The sequence below is a fragment of the Colias eurytheme genome, chromosome 7 (assembly GCF_061535395.1).
Source record: "Colias eurytheme isolate Ceu_HAF_F1 chromosome 7, ilColEury1 Martin Lab GWU primary, whole genome shotgun sequence".
NCBI lineage: Eukaryota > Metazoa > Arthropoda > Insecta > Lepidoptera > Pieridae > Colias > Colias eurytheme.
Window position 1 is genome coordinate 3,169,389 of NC_142986.1, and position 12,095 is coordinate 3,181,483.

The 12,095-nt window shown below is 35.4% G+C and overlaps 3 protein-coding genes across 3 annotated transcripts in view; all 3 read right to left on the reverse strand.

Annotated features, from left to right (window-relative positions):
• LOC149906938 (uncharacterized) overlaps positions 1-12,095 on the reverse strand; it is a 70,291-nt gene that overhangs the window by 15,976 nt on the left and 42,220 nt on the right. The window lies entirely within an intron of this gene.
• On the reverse strand, positions 1,588-3,730 carry LOC149906939 (uncharacterized). Its single transcript, XM_090103987.1, has one exon. The coding sequence runs from the start codon at positions 2,435-2,437 to the stop codon at positions 1,604-1,606; it is 834 nt and encodes a 277-aa protein (XP_089960113.1). The 5' UTR covers positions 2,438-3,730; the 3' UTR covers positions 1,588-1,603.
• LOC149906940 (uncharacterized) lies at positions 10,923-11,702 on the reverse strand. The gene has a single exon (XM_090103850.1). The coding sequence runs from the start codon at positions 11,700-11,702 to the stop codon at positions 10,923-10,925; it is 780 nt and encodes a 259-aa protein (XP_089959976.1).

Here is a 12,095-nt window from a genome sequence, read left to right on the forward strand (position 1 = left end):
TGTACGCTTTCGTACACCGCTAGGAGTTCTCTATAGTAAGCAGGCCATTGCGACTGTGGCGGAGTGAGTTTCTTGCTAAAGAAAGCTAGAGGAACCCACTCGCCTTTGTCTTGTTGGTGCAAACAGGCGCCGATATGCACGCTAGAGGCATCGGTGAAAAGCCCAAGTGCCGCACCAGCGATGGGGTGCTGAAGAAGCGTGGCATCACATAAACTTCTTTTGCATGCCTCGAATTGTTCCAACAGCTGAGGGGACCAAGGGAAAGGCTTTGCGCCTTTACCCTTAGTATCCACAATCGCCGTTATTAATGGGGCCTGAAACCGTGCAGCTTGTGGGATGAAGCGGCGATAAAAGTTTATCATTCCAAGAAATCGCCGCATCCCTTGCACGGTTTCTGGCGGCGGGAAATTTAGCAGGTTTTGAATCCGATCCTGTGGCGGACGTGTGCCTTCGGCATTGATGAGATATCCCAGAAAAACGACCTCGCCAACACCAAACACGCATTTAGAGGGGTTTATTACAACTCCATATTCCTGAAAACGTCGGAAAAGAATGCGAAGATGTTCTTTATGCTGTTCTTCATTAAGTGAGAACACCAGCACGTCGTCGATGTACGGGAAAACGAAATCGAGACCTCGTGTGACCTCATCGATAAAACGTTGGAAGGTTTGTCCCGCGTTGCGCAGACCGAATGTCATGAATGGGAATTCGAAGAGGCCAAACGGCGTAACGATTGCCGTCTTCGAAATATCACTTTCAAATACTGGTATTTGATGATAGGCGCGCACAAGGTCGACTGTGCTGAAAACCTTAGCTCCAGCAAGACTGTTGGCAAAGTCATTAATGTGCCGCACAGGATATCTATCCGGAATAGTTCTGGCATTCAGGGCGCGGTAATCGCCACATGGACGCCAGGTGTTGTCTTTCTTTGTTGTCATGTGCAGAGGAGATGCCCATGAACTTTTAGAGGGACGAGCCGTACCGCAATGCACCATATCCTCGAACTCTCGCTTTGCAGCAGCCAGTTTATGAGGAGCCAAACGACGAGGGCGGCACGACACGGGTGGTCCTTCTGTGGTCTTTATGTAGTGGACCGTATCGTGTTTCACGACCCTGGGCAACCCTGGTGGACGGGTTGTATCAGGAAACTCAGCAAGGACTTCAGCGAACGGCGAGTGTGCAGTAGACACCGCTTTCACGCTGTCCTGCTGAGATTGTGCGATGGAAGCGCATACAGATAGGCTGGTGTTTCCATCAATCAATCGCTTGCGTCTGCAGTCCGGCAACAAGTTGTAATAACTTAAAAAGTCGGAGCCAATGATGGGCGTGCTGACGTCGGCGATGACGAAATTCCAGCGAAAATCCCGGCGTAACCCTAAATTGAGATGGAGGGGAATATTACCGTATGTCTTGATGTTGCTCCCGTTCGCTGCGCTGAGTTCATAGTCTGCTGAAGAGAGTGGACCCTTTAATAGGCGTCGAGGGAAACAACATAGATCCGAACCCGTATCAATAAGAAATTTATTCTTAGAATTTGGGTCGGTGACAAATAAGCGGCGGCCGGGAGAGAAACAATCAGATGCCACCTCTACTGATTGTTTTTCTAGTTTTCCGCCTTCCAGTTGCAAGGCTTGATGCACTTGTTGGCCTTGTTCTTAAATTTCTTGTGATACCAACAAACTCTCTCTTGAGAAGGTGTGGAACTATGTGACCGTCTAGAAGATGAAGATCGAGAACGTGTAGTGGGGCGAGAGGATAATAAAGCACAAACCTGTCTCGACAGCTCCTCTACCCGCTGTGTCAATTTATCCAAGTCTGAAGGTTCGGAAGGATTCGGAGCAGAAGATGTGAATACCTGTTTCGGGCTAATTACATCTGCGACCTTGTCAGCTAATTCTGCCAATTTATCCAGAGCAAGTTCTTGTTGTGATGCTAGAATAGCTTGTACCTGTTGAGGTAAGCGGCGCATCCATAATTGGCGCACAATGCTTTCATCTGTAAGCGTAGTTCCAGCTAACGAACGCAGATGCCGGAGGAATTGGGAGGGACGACGGTCACCCAGCTCCTCATCAGATATAAGCTGCCTCACTCGTTCTTCTTCTGACATGGAAAGTCTTCTAATAAGTTCTCTTTTTAATATTTCATACCGTTGACCAGCTGGCGGAGGCCTGGTAATTATGTCCTCCACTTCTTGAGCATACCTTTGGTCGAGGTGACCTACAAGGTAACTATATCTTGTGCTATCCGTCACTATACCAGCTATTTCAAATTGTGCTTCCACTGTAGCGAACCAGACCGCAGGCTTATGAGGCCAAAATGGTGGTATTTTAGCGGAAACTTTATAAATTTGAGACGTTTGAGTTCCCTGAGCAAGCTGTAACTGCAAAGCAGCATTATCAGCTTTGAGCTGCTCAATTTGAGCTTTCTCATCAGCCATGGTAACAGCCAGATAGACAGAGTGAAATTAGGAAATACTTAAAAAATTAAACCGTTGAAGGATGGGTGTAAATATAATCAATTATTTGTAAATATCAAAATACTATCTTAATGTAGTGCTTGTATAAAAACCTAAACAATATTAAAAACTAACATTCATATGCACAAACATCAGATAAAATTAAAAATAAGTTTTTCTATACTTAGATTAGCTACAACAATTGTATATAAAATTTTACAATAAACACAAAGTTAAACATTATTCATGCCACATAAGAACAATACAACAACACATATATTTGTAGATTTTTTTTTTTTTTAAACAAATAATGCACACAATATAATGTAAGTTTTAAAATTATAACAAGAAATTATGACATAATAACAGTTAGTATACAAGCATGTTAACTAAATCTAACAAAGGTAAGTTTTAACATATTATTATGAATCAAAACAAATGATCAACAAATAAGAAAGAATATGCAATGTTAGTTTAATGCACAACTAATTATTCAATGTTAAATACCTATGCAATTAATAGTTAATAATGACAGTTAGATGTTATATTGAAATTATTGTTATTTAAAAGTAAGAAGTATAGTAGTATTAATAGAATTGAAAGTCCAAACCCATAAGCTTCATGTTATTAGTGATTAGTCTAATATAAGTTGCCTCTCACTCATGATAAGCACCACACAATAACACAACACTGAACACAACTTGAGACACGCACCACGTAGGCAGGGGCCTGGACCCAGCCACAAGCAGTGGCACCAGGTAGGCAGCAAGCAGGCAAGGCACGCTCAAATATGCGCAGCAATGTGTCGACAGCAGGTCGACAGTTAGCGACGTAAAGATTGCGTAGCAACAGATTCTGTAGACCACCTCTCGGGAGCTCGTCAGTGCTCAACCGAAAAGCAGGCCGTGAAGAAAACACGAGGTGACTGATGGTGAAACGTATAGATTGCTTTCGACGATCACGTCGGGGTCACCAATATGGGGTTTTGTTACCCACGTAGAATGAAAGTAGTAAATTGTATTAAACATTTATTCAACCTTTCACTGTTACAATATTATTTAAATCTATACGAATGTTTCACCAAAGAGTCTAGTTATAGGAGACAAATCACAAGCAAGCGTTGAGACAATCAAAATAGCTTACGTATCTACCGCGAAGTGGCTATCGCGTCTTAACTAAGAAAATTAACGGTCGAAGCCGTTTGAAACTCTGTCAAGTGCGTCCCGCTTCGGAACGCCACAGACAAATAAAACATAGATAACAAAAGTGGCAACGCCACAAGTATAACAGCTATTATTAATCATAAGGGATTTTTATTACGAATATTCTTGCAAGAGAATTTTAATTTTAGATATGCACATTTTAGGCTGAGAGAATATCTACCACTTGTAAATAAATAATAATCATTATACTTTATAACTTTTCTTTGAAACACAACCGCACAAGCATAAACAACTCCGGGTTTTATGCGAATTTAAAAATATTAAACTACCTTATAAGACGTTTACTTCATTTTCTTATATTGTTTGAATAGATATTTGTGGCCGGATAACCGACCGTTATCAATGTTTTAACAATTCCTCTACGACTGTTCCGAATTATAATAATGCCGTCATTAAGCTGATCTTCAATTGATTATACAGTATATGCTTCTGTGTTAAAGTTTATTTTCGTTTGAATTCTCACATGAACATGTGTGTCATAAAGTCATAAAACGCGCCAATAAATAATCTCTGTCGTGACACACTAACCGCTAAGTGTACTTAAAAGGGAGCAACAAAAGTTGGCTAGGATTGTCACTACCAACAATATGGTTCATCACATTCAAATTTATGGGATCAAAAATTAAATCCATGTCCTACAAACATTAATACGTATCGTGTCAAAAGATTCATAGTTGAACTGGTAATAGTCGCTTCAGTGTCGATTTATCTCGCAAGATCAACAAATATCTCGTATTATTAAAATAGCTAATTGGCTGCAGCACATAACTATATTTAACTTTACAGAATAAGGTAACCTAAGCATCCCAGCAATCAATTACCCGCTCCATTTCCAGGGCATTTAATTCACAGTTCTAAATAGAAACTTTTTGGTAAACAATAATGACTAACACCGTGACGACACGAACTGGCCGGCATCTATAAAGACGGTTTCTAATTTCGCGTACCATGACATCATGCCATTCAATCAGACTGCTGGACGCGTCCATATAATATTTTGAGTCATCCCGTTATCAAATTCTGCATAGGTCGTCAATAGTGCGATTATGGCACCCCGCTGTAGGTCATGCGATGCATTATTTGAATTTAAATTGCACATTAAATCTAGGAGCGCATGATTAAAATGATTAATCGGTGTATGTTAACATTAACGTGAGCAATAAGCTCCGAAGAAACTGACCAACTTGCGCACTTACCTACGTAATAAGCTTTAAGCCGTCTAATTAAATTTATACTACGTTTTATACACGGGGAATATATAGAACTATATTTTATGTGAAACTAGTAAAATATAGGACAGCTATATAAAAAGATGAAGCTTGTTTTAAAATTGAGTCACTCAATTATAATGAAAACAACATAAAACAATAAAACTACGCAAGCGCTAAATATACCCGCGTGGTCGCCAAATGACTCAATCATGATTACTGAACTACACAACTTTACTTCAAACTCAAATCTTTTGATGTTGCGGCGACAACGTTATTTGATAAACCGCGATTAAACTCTAACATAATCCATAACATTTTCATAGTTGTTGTTCAATTTAAAGCTTGCACAAGTAGATAGATAAATAATTTAAACATTTAAATAACGTAAAATATATTTTTACCGTCTTCATTATTCCTCAAATTATAATTAAAAGATGTTAATTTAAGTTGCACAATTAAGTTCATTTATTCCATTTTTATTTATCAATCATTTTTCGACCTTATTATGAACATAACTAACTAACCGCATGAAGCAATAAACGAATAGTTTAATTATGACACTATATTTACAAGATAACAACACTTATATCGAACAATAACTCAATAAAAATTTAAAAGCTTAATAAATTCGTCCACTGCTATTAAATAAGCTTTCCGGAAAAATTCTACTGCAATCTGAATTCGAAAAGATATTCGGATTTCAGTCGTGCAGCCTGTAATTTACTCGTCCATTCCAAACTTTTCATGAAACATAACTTTGCCAGTCAACATAATTTTTCAGTCATTTTATTGCAAATTTTTGAGTTTCGTACACATATTTTAGTACTATATTTCGTGGGTAGAAATATTCGCGTCCCTATTTCGCCCCTTTAAATTTTGGTTATGCGACAAAGAGCGGAAGCCCATATCCCATAAAGGACAAGTATGTATTTGTGAATTATAAAATATGTATACGTAACTAATACCTATAAAAATTACCCCTACACCAATTATTTAATCAAAACCCAACATAGACAAACTGTTCGCATTTATAATACTAGTATTTATTTACTACATATAAAACATGAACTAAAAATACATTAAAAGCTTTTTTATAGTAATATTTTATGGCGTTATTAACACAAGCACCTTCCATAATATTTGTAGTACAACGAACAATGGGTAATTTCTGTTTTAAAGAGAACGGTGGAAATGAAGAGTTAGATTAGTAAAGAAAATGTTTAATTTAACAAATGCGTGCACTAAATATAAACGATGATAATAATTGCAAGATGATATTTTAAAAGGGGAGTTACATTACATGTTTCCTGTTAAACTTTAATGTAGGACGCCAAAGAAATTAAAAGAGGCATTCTGACAACTTTATGCCATGAAAATTTAACCTTAAATTCTAACGTTTCTACTTGAACCTTTGATACATTTAAAACTCTAAAACAATATTCAAAGCGGGATGATACATAGACTGACAGAACGGTAAGTCTACACAATCTCAGCATCTATTAATGTAATTACTCACCACGAACTTAATACTATCCGTTCTCCAATATCCCTACATAGTATAACCTTCTGCAATATATTAGAGCAAGTTTATTGATTAAACTTAGGGTTTAATTCACAAACTTAGTACTAGGGACGACGAATGACACAGGTCTTAACGGGTATTATCCATCTCAACGTGGGCTGAAGGATATCCTTTTCTTGCCTTACTAATACTGCGTTCGATCTCTTTAGTTCCTACAAATATGTGGGGTTCTTTTTCACTCACTTTATATAATATTGTATCGTTGTGTCGTCTAAGTCTATTGTTACAAGATTATTTATTAGACAATAATTTTGTGAAACTATAATATTTTATAAACAAGTATCACACTAACATTATAAATGCGAAAGTTTGTGAGGATGGATGTTTGTTATTCTTTGACGCAAATACTACAAGAACCGATTAAAATGAAATTTGGTATGTAGGTAGCTGAAGATCCAGAATAAGACAGAGGTTAGCTACTTTTTTATCCCAGAAATCCTACAGGAATGGGAACTATGCGAGTTTTGCTTTTGAAAACGCGGGCGAAGCTGCGTGTTTAAATAAAAATAAAAAAATAAAAATAAAATTGATTTATTTATGATTAAATCGTTTTGTGTTCCAAATTAAATTCTTTACTAATACAAGTTTAATAAGACTTATAACATTTCATACAATAACTTATTACAAATCATGCACTAACCAGATCGAAACAAAATGTGTACGTAAATGTGGGTAGAATAATTATTATTTGTACGTTACTGTAGCCGATAGCAGTTATACACTCCGTGCTAGTCTAAGACTGTGTTACGGCAGAATATACGCTCTCGCCTCACAAATAAAGCACATAATTGCACTTGTTAGGCTGATAGTTTTTTCAAAGCAAATCGTTGTAATGCACAGTATATGCAATAAAATCAGATTAAACGCTTTACAAAAATAAAAGTAACTTATTTTATGAGTATGATATTTTCCATGTAACAAAAATATCCGAATTTCCTATTTAAATAAAGGTCTAGCAATAACACGTGAATAAATTAAACAAGTTGTATATTATATATTGTTATTATTATATACTATATATATATTATATATTGTTAATAAGATGAAGTAATATGTGTATATAGGTATAATATAAATTTAAATATATAGTATATATATGTCTTATTATTATTATTATTCAATTAGATAAGGATAGATATTTATAAATAACATAAAATATTTAAATAATATTACCCAATATAAGGTTTTCAGTCCCAACATAGTCAAAATTGCGTAGGTATTCCTCCAACATTCTTCCACACACAAACTTAGTCTTGTCCCTCATGTTTAATTTCTTATTGAATTTATTGTATAATAAGGGTGCCAGATAATATGCAAATCCCTGTGCAAAGATGGTTTTGCAAAACGGTACATGGTACGTAAGTTTTCTTTTATCTAGATTATTGTTTGGTTGGCTGTGTTGTCTAAGTATAATATTTTTAATGTATAGTTGGCGGACGGTAAGTAATGAGCATTCCGAGTAAAGTTGACTTGTTGGATAGCGCATAGGCTTAAAATTGAGTACCTTAAGAATACATCGTTGTGTTCTTTCTAACTTAATTAGCGAAGTTTTTTTTGCGCCACCCCAAGCAGTAATACCGTAGCACAATAAAGACTGGCATAGAGATATATATACAAGCCTGCTAGTTTTTTTGTCCTTAAGGAGCCTTACTTTTTTAAAGAGCGGAATTAATTTACGGATACGATTTTTTAGTTGGTCAATATGTGGTTTCCAATTAAGATTTTTGTCTATCAATAAGCCAAGGTATTTTATTTGATCGGTTGAAGAGAGAATAGAACATTCGCAATTTTTATTGTAATTGCTGCACGTATGTACTTTTAAATTAAAATTACTATTAGGTACACTACTATTACTTATTGAAAACTGTAAATATTTTGTTTTGTTGATATTAAGTGTAAGTAAATTCATCTGAAGTTGTTTAGTTATTTCATTCATGCTTTTCTCCGCTGTATTATATACATTTTCCCAACTATTACCTGTCACTAACAAAACCGTATCATCAGCAAAGGTTATTATTTTAGTATTGTAAAGTTTAATCCTACAAAGATAATCAATATAAATTAAAAATAGAGTGGGACCAAGAACAGAACCCTGGGGAACGCCAAATTTAACCAGTTCTTTACTGCTATTATAATTTCCAAGTGTAACGCTTTGATACCTTTCAGAGAGATAATCTTTGAAGAGTGCTAATGGAATACCACGAATACCAATACACTCCATCTTTACCAAAAGGAGCGGAATTGAAACGGTATCAAAAGCTTTACTTAAATCCAAAAAGATGCCTAAGCATTTAGATTTGTTATCTAGAGCTCGAGCTACATGTGTAACAACGTCCTCAATGGCATCTGTTGTCGATTTTTTTGCTCTAAAACCATACTGGTTATTCGAAAGAATGTTATATTTCTCTAAAAACCCTTTAAGCCGAACATTTATGAGTTTCTCTAATATTTTAGCAAAAGTTGGCAGTAGAGAGATCGGGCGATAATTTGTAATACTGCCTTTATCACCTGTTTTGTATATAGGTATTACGACTGATTCCTTTAATAATTTTGGAAATATCCCCTGAGAAAAGCAAAGATTACACATGTGACAGATTGGTGTACATAAAGTATTTATAGTCTTTTTTAAAAATATTGCAGATATACCATCCCATGATGACGATGATGAATTTTTTAACGATGCCACAATTTTTTTAATTTCTCCGACATCAGTATGCAATAATGAAAATGAGTTAGACAAAGTTAAGGAGGACTTATATTTTTGCGCTAAAGTATCTTGACTAATTTTAATTTCATTCAAAATATTCTCTGCAAGTTTGCTGCCTACATTGATAAAGAAGTCGTTTACTGTATTGGCAGATTGCTGTGGTGTACTTTCAATTTTACATAGATCATTATGGACATCCTTATTGTTGTTATTCTTTATACCACAGACTCTTTTAATAATATTCCATTGCTTTTTGATGTTGGATTTATTTAATTGTAATTCACTTCGGTCATAATCATTCTTTAACTTATGTAACAAATTATTACAGCAATTTCTGTAGCGTTTATACGTTATTGCTAAATTTAAGTCCTGAGGATATTTTTTGTGTCGTCGATGAAGAGTATCACGGAACCTCATACAACGTAAGAGACCTGACGTGATCCACGGTTGCTTAATTTGTTGTCTACTTGATGATATTCGTGTACATTTTTCCAAAACTTCCGTGACATTCCTTATCAACATGATGGTGACTATTTCTGGATCAGACAATTCCAGTAAGCCTGTCCAGTTTACCTCGGATAATAGTCTTACCGCTTTCGCATAATTAATTTTTTTATGTGCAAGTTTCGTACGTTTTAGTGAAAATTGCTCAGAAGCTACCACTGCCATAAAAAGCGAATTATGATCAGTAATGGAAGATACACAAATAGCAGTCCGAACTTTTATCTTAGATTTAACAAAACAATGATCCAAGCACGATTGACCTCGTGTGGGCAGTAAATGACTAGGTAGGAAACCATGAATCGAGAGTAGGTCCAAATAGTCATCAGATCTATTATCCGTAGTATTCTCCGATATATCAATGTTGATGTCACCAATAATATATATATTAGGAATATTTTTTAACGTAGTTAGCAAGTCATCCATGGAATTCAGAAAATTTGTGATTGAATTAAACGATGGTGAACGATATACACAAACAAAAGCATAGTTTATACCAATTTTTATCACCAAGACGTCTGCATCAACAACATTAGGTTCAAGAGCCGTTATCTCACTTATGTCGTTGCGAACATATGTGACTATTCCACTATTTTGGTTAACATATGTCAATGTTTTATATAAATTATAACCTTCAAGGGATGGTACCGCCTCAGAGTTTTTTAGCCAACATTCTGTTAATATGATCAAATCAAATTTCTCAGTACATCGCGACAAAAACACTTCAAAATCAGTCATATTTTTATTAATGCTTCGAATGTTCTGTGATACTACTCTTAAAGAAATCTTGGAATCAAGACAAAATTTATGAAATAGAATAGGGTCAATGATCATACAAGAATCACCAGCGTTTATCTCACGATCCACGCCAGTGGAGACCAATTCAATATCATTGATCATTTAAAATAATAAAGAATAATTTTAAAGAGTAATGTCTTATATGATTCTTTCCCCCATCAATAAAAAGACATTGAAGAAATATCACCTGAACGCCATAGACTTCTTTGAGACTGAACAATATATTATGAGATAAATAGAATAGTATAATATATAGGATTATAAACATAAAATGGAAGTACTCGTAATATGGGTTAATAGTATATTGTTTCGTGTTATTCCTGTACACTTTTATGCTAATGGCGACCTTGATTTGAAAAAAACAAAAAGTAAACTTAACTTCTAGCAAAAAAATAAAAAATATAATTACGATGTATTTAAATGGTTTGCACTGTCCATCTTCCAGTCAGGATGTATGCAGCTCAGTTATTTGATCAATCGATTTTAATAGTATGGCAGACACACCTTCTTCTTTACGAATGAGGACTTTACCCCGAGAAACCCAGCAGTATTTATATTGTCCTGATTTGACTAATTCACGTGCTGATGCGAGAATTTTTTTGTTTGTTGGAGTGAGTGCCTCAGAAATATAAATCAAATCTGTGTTTCCTTTGAAGCCAACTTGTTCGGCGGTCAGTTTATTGTTCTTATCATTTTTATAGAATTTTTTGACAGCATTTAGGAGGTTATCCTTACATTTTATATTAGAAAATTCAATAACAATCGGAGAATTATTGTGTTTACCCTTCCTGTAGATAGTAGAAGTGTCATGCAGCGGAATATTCATTTTTGTAAAAAGAGTTTCACATATCTGATGTACATCTTCATTTGTACGTTTGGGTATGTTTCTTAATTCAACTGTGTTTTCGAGGCGGTGTTGCTGAGTCTCATTTATTTGCACTTCAAGCTCCGCTATACGTTTTAAGGCAGTGACATACTTAGATTCCAGGCTCTCAATTTTTTCGTTCGCAATTTTGATCTCTGCAGAATTCGTTTGAAGTAATTGCAAAATTTCTGCATTGGAGGCTAAGATTTGTAGATTTTGTTGCTTCATCTCCGTGACCTCTACGTTAAGCATGTCTTTAAACGCGAGAAGTAATGAATCTTTCAGATCTGATACTGCATCGGTATCTGGGTTTCTTCGCTTTCTGATGTTCACATTTTTTATTAAATTCATTTCATTCATTTCAGAGTTTGCACTTAGGTTAGGTTGTGAAGAAAACATCGATTGGCTGGTCACAGGTGAACGTTGCATGTTTTATCTGGATATTTTACATATACTGTCTTCTCAAGATACGTACGAATACGACACACTGTAGACTCAACGCAAGCGTTATTCACTTACGACGTGCAAAATCGAAGTATATCGGCTTCTTATTTATTTAAAATCACTTGATTATTAGAAGAAAAAAAAAAAAAAAAAAACAGTGAACACAAACTTTAGTTAAAATTGTTGAGTTCTGCAATTGTTTAATCAAAGTTTTTAATGCGGAGAACACATTTGACGTGTGGCACGTAAGACGTTCCGGCGAGAATTGGAAAATCTAGTAGAATAATATACCACGAATAATTAAAACTG

Bases quoted from the DNA above. Each gene is read 5' to 3' on its own strand.
- LOC149906939 (XM_090103987.1), bottom strand. From the start codon at position 2,437: ATGGCTGATGAGAAAGCTCAAATTGAGCAGCTCAAAGCTGATAATGCT.
- LOC149906940 (XM_090103850.1), bottom strand. From the start codon at position 11,702: ATGAATGAAATGAATTTAATAAAAAATGTGAACATCAGAAAGCGAAGA.